The sequence below is a fragment of the Dermacentor andersoni genome, chromosome 1 (genome assembly GCF_023375885.2).
Source record: "Dermacentor andersoni chromosome 1, qqDerAnde1_hic_scaffold, whole genome shotgun sequence".
NCBI classification, from domain to species: domain Eukaryota; kingdom Metazoa; phylum Arthropoda; class Arachnida; order Ixodida; family Ixodidae; genus Dermacentor; species Dermacentor andersoni.
Window position 1 is genome coordinate 204686288 of NC_092814.1, and position 8625 is coordinate 204694912.

General features: G+C 43.4%; 1 protein-coding gene across 1 annotated transcript; it reads left to right on the forward strand.

Moving 5' to 3' along the window:
• Positions 1-203: 203 nt before the first annotated feature.
• On the forward strand, positions 204-8192 carry LOC140218452 (uncharacterized). Its single transcript, XM_072288158.1, has 3 exons — positions 204-288; positions 3412-3498; positions 8009-8192. The coding sequence occupies exons 1-3, from the start codon at positions 239-241 to the stop codon at positions 8190-8192; spliced, it is 321 nt and encodes a 106-aa protein (XP_072144259.1). The 5' UTR covers positions 204-238.
• The last annotated feature ends 433 nt before the right edge of the window (positions 8193-8625 follow it).

The following is an 8625-nucleotide window of genomic DNA, read 5'->3' on the forward strand; positions in this document are numbered from 1 at the left end:
CTATAGAGTGTAGAGTGAAAATCAAGAGCACTTGAAAAGCGTTTGAGGAATCATTGAGATAGACAACTTCGAATTTCGATGAGCACATTTCTAAAGGAGCAGTGCACATTATAAGTTTAGTCACTGAACATTATCGTTGTTTTCTTTTGTATTCATTTTTGGAGACCCATTATGTCACTCTGTAACCCTTTCAGCTAGTTTGCTGAACTTACTCATCGATTCCGACCGGTGGTTAAGCATGATCGTAGCAGCAGCGTTCAACAGTGTGGAGACGTTCTTTTTCCTCAGGTAAGTTATTGTGCTCGAACAGTGAAAAAGTTGGACGGTAATTCAACCTACATTGAATTCGATGAGTGACAATGTCTTCCTGAGAGAGTTGGGGGAGATAATGAGACAGAGCCACTGCGCATGGAACTCTACGCGTCACGCCTCGCGCGAGGAAAGTAGAAGGAGCGTCGGACTCCCTAACATTTTTTTACTTCACTGTCTTCAGGATCAATCCACATATTTAGGCTACTCATACCCACAGGAACGGGCCACATTTTTAGACTGCAATACCTTCGAGATCGGACAATGCTTTTAGACTACGATACCTTCGGTATCGGGCCAAATATTTAGACTGCGCATAACCACTTTAAGGGCTTTAGACCACACTACATTCGGGACGAGACCACATTTTTAGACTTCACAATCTCCGGGATCGCCCCACGAAAGAGGCCAGAAACAGAAATACGCGATACAGAAAAGGGGGGGTAACTCGCCAAGGATGACACAGCGTTTAAAAAAATTGTGTAAAATTTCTGTAGAGTGCACCACTCAAGAGGTTCAGTCGAACGATTGCGGCGTTCTTATTCTTCGTATCATTGCATCGCTCAATATAAAAAAAAATATAGAAAATGACAAGTATCCGAACTTGTTGCGGGCACATTTTAGGTGATAATTAGATAAATTAAGGATGAAGCGCCTGTAACTCGATGTTCTCATGCCAGCCACTGTAAGCTCAAACGAAATATTATTTCTAAACAGAATTTACGTTGTAATAAGATCACAGGTTCTACACAAGCAGAAACTGCAAAGACACATTATTTGCACAGAATACCTGCACCTAGAGTCAATAAATGCAGAAATAAAGGGAGTCATGCCAGATCTACTCACCGTCAGTGTCAACACTGACTTCGCTGGAAGTTGCCTCGCCGCTATAGTCGTGTCACCACTGTCAGTGTTAGAATTGTCATCGGCCTTCAGCTTGAAAAAAGTCGTGTAGCTTTCACATCATCCCATGGCGAGGCTACACACACAAAATAAAAATGTTGGCATTAGCTATACCTACGAGCGATTCACATGCTTCAAGAAATGGAGGAAACCTCTCCACTCGCGATTTCGAATAAATTGAATTGTGGCTCGTGCACCGAAGGTATCCATGACGCTTAACATATGGCGCTCGGCTGCGATGCACTATTATCATGGCCGGAATAAGCCGACGACACTGATTGTAGCAATAGTCAAAGGTGTGACGACTGCTCGAGGGAAAACATACAAATGTTTGATGGACAATTTGTGGGTGCGATCAATATGCGAGTGCGAGCATTCTGCGACTAAATACGGAAATCAGAAAGTTGCGGTGAAATTCATTTCTCACTAGTTTTGGAGCTACCGAGGAGGGTGGTGGTAAGGTTGAAAAGCATGCAAAACGAGAGCTAGCACTTTGTAACGTTCCACTTAATTTTCTGTTCTTACCATATGCATCGCACTGAATTGCTGATCGGAGCAACAACGGTTGTGCATTGGCGTCTGGCCAAATGTCGTAGGACGAACAGAATGGAAAACAAAATGGATTGTTACAAAATACGGCTCCATAACCTGGCCGGAATAGGATGCACGTAGCGGTGGATGTGAGAACAACATGCATAATGAAACACGAGAGACGGGAATGGGTGCGCTCAAGAAAGAAGTATTAGGGAAGCGAAAAGACTTATATTCCTCCGCTGCTGAGATAAAACCGATGTAAGGACATGTTCATGCGAACTATATATCAAGTGGTAAATTGAAATAGGCTAGAAGGTTGCAGATTGCTACGGCAGGGACTATCTTACCAAAGAAATGAGGTACGAGTGGCGAGAAACAGACAGGTAACGGCTTTGGAAGATTGGTATCAGAGCACTAAGGACGAAAGACAGCGAAAGATATAACACGGGCACTGGTTCCGCGGGTGCCTGCTTGTGCCTGCGTGTTTTGTCTTTCACCGTCCTTTCTATTCAGCGCCGCTTTTACTAGTATTCCAAATGTACCATTCCACTCGGCTCTCGATTCCTCTTCACATTAGTGAAAGCGAGGAAACAAGAGAAACGCGTGACGGCCAGATGAAGCGGAAATTGTTCTGAAACGTTTTTACATTGGGAAAGGCCTTTTAAGTAAATCATGGTCGCGTTAAACGTATGTTCATGCCTACATTTTTACTCGTCGTTTAGATTTGTGGAACATACGCAAGAGGTGATCGTTTTGTCTTTTCTCAACGGCGACCTATTATGAGACATCAGACTGCCGCCGCATCACTTCTAACGCGTGTTCTCGAAGGGCAATCATTCACGCAGCCTAAATTTCGCCTTCACGCGCTTAAGATTAGTCGTAGTGTGTGTGACCTAATGTAAGAAGACAGTTTCACGGTTTTTCATTTCTCTCTTGTTTCGATTTACGTGTAAGTCCGAATCACAGTAAGACGGTCTTGGGGTATTGTTGACAGGAGGCTCCAGAGCTTGCCTACCACAGAATAGTAAATAGAAAAAGGTTCGCTGTGAACAGACGTTTTCAAGAAAACTTTAGAATACAAATGCTAGCCGGAATGCACACGTTTAGTACATAAAGCGATAAACTCGCATAAGTGCGTAAAAATATGTTTTTTTAGAAAGGGCAACATGAACCAACATACAAATATGCCCATGCATACGCCGGATGGGTACGCCAGCGTTTGATCACCGAGGGAGTGATGAAAAAACAGCCGGAAAAAACACACCGAGCGCAATCCCGCCATAGAGCCGCCTCGCGAAATCTGGTACACCGCATTCCCCCAATGCTGGGTTTACTAACACAAGCTTCGTTTGCATGAACTTGACGTGAATTGGTTGCCTGAGAAGTCGACCGGACCCAGCGCGACTTGATAGCGTTTACATATACTTTGCCAAGCGTGTTGGGCTAGTCATCCCTACTTTTGCCGATGGGTTGACCGAACTGGACTGAACGCCCACTCTGCCCCATCCGCTCGCGTTTACATGAACCAAAAGAGAGGATCTCGATCCGACAAAGCGACTCGCTCTGCCTTTTCCGGGCTCATTTAAATGTAGCTGCAAAGATTTAGAGAATTCGTGGCGAAACCTTTCACCACCATTCTGACCATCTTGTCTTGTGGTATTACAGTGGATTTTTCCTGTGCCTCACCGTAGCAAAACAGAAGACGAACGGCCTGCTCATTTTCGTCGTGGGCGTTCTTCGAAGGCTGATGAGGTAAGCATTTCCATTACCGAGTAAGCTTATACAGCTTTAAGCCGGATCACTGGAGGGATGATCAAAAGGCATGAAGCCACTCACCAAGAGCACGCAGGAGAAACGAAGCCGATTACAAATTTATTCTGACACTGTGAAGCATAAGCACAGTGCTGCTCTTGTGGAAATATATTTCCTATGATGGGGGAGAATTAGGTCATATGCGCTAGGATTTCGCAGAAAACTTTTGCAGGTTCTCAACAGTGGCAAACTACATTGGGAAAAGCACCTGATCCCTTCAGAGAAGTTTCGCAACAACATCACATAACTTCAATTAGAGGAAGTTCTTGTCTACATAGACCATTTGGGGGATAAATTTATTTTTAAAGTCCCTCCTAATGCAATACAATAAAAAAATTGATTTGGGCTAGGTATCGGCTGGGTAGTGCCTTAAAAAAGAACGACCAAAAGAGGAACACGTAATAGAGCATTGGCGTTGACATTAACTCTATTTCATGAAAGCTGGAGCGACATAAATACATGTCTATCTACATGTGACAGACGAATGTCGATAAAGAACGTAAGTGAAACTTAATCATAGCTACAGATACATCACATCTTAATCTCTGTAATCAGTACCTCTTGTTACGCTAAGTACAAAGGCCAAAGGTGCAGAACACGCAACTCACAGCCACGCACAGCAGCTACAAAACTCCACGAGGCGGCATGTAAAGTATAAAGAGGACTATAATTAACCACACGTAGATGACACGGCAAAAAAGGAAAATGTGCTACAGCCTGAATAACACGTAATGCGAAGTACTCGACGCATGCAAAAAAAATGTGAAAACTCAACAGCAACAACAGCAAAACATAAAAAAAATGTAAATGGAAAACGAGAGACTGTTCAATACGAACCATATGAAAACTCCCGGCACTGATTCACCAACAAGTGTCCATTAACGTAGTGTCATCTGTACAGTAAAGTTTTCAATTGATTCTGGTGGCCTCGGGTTCACTAAAGGGATGTCCAATACCGACTGCATGCAGTTTCTTGACTTGCAACTATTTTTAAAAGCGTTATTCCTGCTTGAGGTACTGCTCGCGAAGTACCAAAGTTTAGCTATAGTGCCCATCGTAATGTATCCTAGATAGCAGCTGTGACGTTTTGTTGTCGCTCAAGTCTCGAAAAATTACGTATTCATAAAATTGAAAAAAAAAGTTTTTGACGTCATGCCGAGGAGCTTGGTTGGGTACCTACAATTAATATTTATTGTAAGTGAACGCGATTTATGGGATCTGAGCGAATTTATCTAGAAATTGCAAGCAATCCACTGCTGTAGAAAGGCTGCATCAAGTAATGCCATACTTCTACTGTAGGTCTCATAATATGAAGAAAGTGGCGAATAAGTACAGGATAAAAACAGTCATTCCCACTGTGAGTAAGTTGAGAAAACGGTGTGCAATGTTACACAAACAGCCACACAGGGCCTGTGGCAAACGACACGTTAAACAACTCACAGAGTGTTTATTAGGAGTTGTATATCACATGCCCCTGTCATGCTGAAATGTATGCCATATGTGTGTCAGTTAACTTTCGCCAAACTGTATAACGACAACAAAAACAAGGTTATAAAAAGAACAGGGCGAAAGATGCACTTATAAGGCCTACGGTGCCCGGTCGTCAGAGGCCTGACGACCGTTTTGAGCAGGTGATGGTGCTTGGTGAATAACGGTGCTAGAATCGCTGGAGGTGTCGTGAGCGGCGCGCGGAAAATAGTGGCGCAACTCTGGCTGCTTAAAGGAAGCCTGTACACAGTAACAATAACGTATAATTTTCAATGGCCGAAGGAAGCAGAAGACAGTCGTTGCAGCAATCGACAAAGGTGCGGTGGCTACTCGAGGAAAAACATAAAAATTTTTGATGGACAATTTGTGGGTGCGAGAATTCTGCGAGTAAACACGGAAATCGCAAAATTTTGGTGAAATTAATTTTTGATTTGTTTTGCAGCTAGCAAGGAGGGCGGTGGTAGTGGTGAAAATTATACAAAACCAGAACTATCCCTCTGTAACGTTCCACTTGATTTTCCGTTATTCTGGTCATATTCGGCGCGCCGATTTGCTGATCTATTTATTTATTTATTCCGATATCTCAAAGGCCCCCGAAGGGGTTTTACATGAGGAATGAGCGCGTACATTTTAGTTACCATAAGTTAGTTCTTCAATGATGCATTTCATAAGAAAAGGGTTCTCAGGAATAACAGTCGAAGCGGGAATGTCATTGCAGTCTCTTAGGTACGAACAAAAAATGAAGAAAGATGAGTGGTGGTTCGGGCTGGAGGATGATGCACGGCTTTATTATGGTTGGTCCGGATAGAGTGGCGGTAAACTGGAAAAATGTTGGAGGACCGGGGAGATGCAAATAAGAACTTGTGGAATAGCGAGAGACAGGCAGCTTTCCGGCGAAGTTCAAGGTCAGGTAGGTTAGCCCGTGACAAGTTCTGTAGTACTGGAAGTGAAAGAATAATCAGAGAAAATAAACCGGGCCGCGCGATTTTCAATTGCTTCTAATATGTTAATATGGTTAGCTTTAATTGTAAGGGTCCCATATAGTACATGCATATTGGACTTTAGGTCTGATGAAAGTACAATATCCTAAATGTTTCGGGACAGGGGCGGAAGCAAGTCGGAGTTACGGCGCAAGTAGCCAAGCATGCGGTTAACGTCGTTAGTTATCTTTTTTATGTGTGTGAACCATGACATATCGGAGCGAAGACTGATATCAAGGTATTTGGAAGCGCTAGCTGAGAAAATAATGGAACCCTTGATTACATATTCACGGACGGGATACGAGGGCCTGTGGTGGAAAGATAAAAAGGATGACTTGTTAGTATCGTCACCCTTTTTGAAAACCTCATCCACTTATCGTTATACCGCCTTCGTCGTTTCATCGACGTCATTCCCTTTTCGTCATTCTATCATCATTCTATATATTGTCGTCATTCGATGGTAACTATGCCACGTTTTGACGACATCGTCGTCAATGCGTCGTCGTCGTCATGCATTCGTTGTTATACCCTCACCGTTAAGCCATCCTGGTCGTTTCATGATCGTGATTCCAGTTTATCATTTGATTCTCGTCCTACCATCGCAGTCACACCGTCGTCGTCATACAGTCATTATCATGCCATCGTCATCACGCCATCGTCGTCATCCCAAAGTCCTTATGCTATCGTCTTCACGCTATCGTTATACCACCGTCGCCATCTCAAAATCGTCATTCCGTGGTCCGCATGCCTTCGTTGTCATGCCACCTTCGTCCCTCCATCGACGTGATTCCTTCCTCGTCATTTCATTGTCGTGACTGCGTCATCATTCAGTCGTCGCCTTGGCGTGATGGTCATGGCCGACCCTAGAGAGCAAGTGTAATTGCAAAGTGAGCCGATCGCGGGACAGTGTATGTCGCATATAGCACAAGCAATGGTGATTTCAGAATGACCACATCAGATTATAAATAGCGGTGTTTTCAGCAATACGACGTGCCCCTTGCATTGCTCGAATCGTAATCTAATTAACGTCGACAGTGATTATGAAATATGTTCTGCCAAAATTTTGCCCGTTTTATATACTTTTCAGTTTATAGGTGATAAATTGATTGGTTACATCCCACTGTAGAGATGATAACTTGCTAACATGTTTCTTCAGCGACGAGGGTTTTTTATTGTTTTTGATGCGCGGTTTCTTTCATTTTTTTTCTGATGTTGCAGTCAAGTTTTACATATTTTTTCGCATGCATCAGGCACTTAGCGTGGCGTGTTTGCGCATTGGTGAATGTTATTTTGTTGTTGATGATGTGTGATCTACAAGTCGCTTTAGACCTATTTATCCTTTTTACGCTCCCGTTGCGCTGTTCCTTGCACGACCTGTTGCGGATGATCCTTCGATTCTAGTTGCGCGTTCTCCACCTTTGGTCATTGTACTTGGAGTCACAAGAGGTACTGATGGTAGAGTTTACGATATCGTTTATCTATAGCTGCGATAAGCTTTCTTTCAGCTCTTTGTCGACATTCGTGCGAGACATGACGCATACATATATGTACACTTCTGTTGCGTCAATTATATGTTTGCTAAAGCACAGTTGGAAGTCTGCGGCCGTTGTGCTTTACGTGTCCCTTCGTTGCGCATGTTTTGAGCACTACCCTGCCTACTGTCTTAATACGTGTATGCTGTTATTTCCTGGTTATGCTCCTGTGCGCTGATCCACATTGTGATAAAAAGGGAGTGGTTGCGGTAAGATCAAATAAAATGTATAACTTATAGATATTTTAACTTCTTGCGCTGTTTACAGTAATGTGTAACTGTATGAAACTATCAGCAGCACTGAAGCTTTTCATACCAAGCTGTGCCGCATGGTACAAAGCAGTGGCAGTAACATATTATTTGGATGTAAATAAAGTGCGAGCAAGTAACAACTCACCTAACTCCATGAGAATGACTAGTAGAGGTCTCTTTATTCTTCATTTTGTCACAGGATCTGCGTACCGCTGTTTTTCATCATCATGTGCTTCTGCATACTACCGCTTTTTGTCACCGGGCCAGACACGAAAATGTTCTTCAAGAAGCTTTACGATGAAGTGTCCTCTGACTGGTGGCACTACATTCTTCACATCAGAAACTTCTATGAGATAGGACCACAGGTGAGCTTCCAGCTCTGAATTCTCTTAGAGGTATCAAAAAAGACCACTCAGCGTTATTACATGGTGGGTTAGGTAATCGGTTCTTACGAATTAAAGAGAAATTGGCTCTGTGGAATGCTCTGGCTGCACTGAAAGCTGGGCAGATGCCCAGGTTCTGATAATAAACCAAATTAGGCGAAGATGCGAAAAGTAACGAGCTGTTCATCCCGGATGAAGCGTCATTATTTTTTGTTATTTTGTCTAGGGTTAGGAGACCACAAACAATGCTACATAAAAAATGCGCGCCATTGTTGAAATGGCATCACGTGCTCCTAGATACATTGAACTAGGCACTGCCAACCATGCGTGTGCGTAAGGTGGAAAGAGTAGCGCCTTTGGATTGCAACTTGAATGCTTTAAGCTGCGTTGATGAGGGCAGGGGCACTTCATTTCTATCTTCAGCATAGCATAG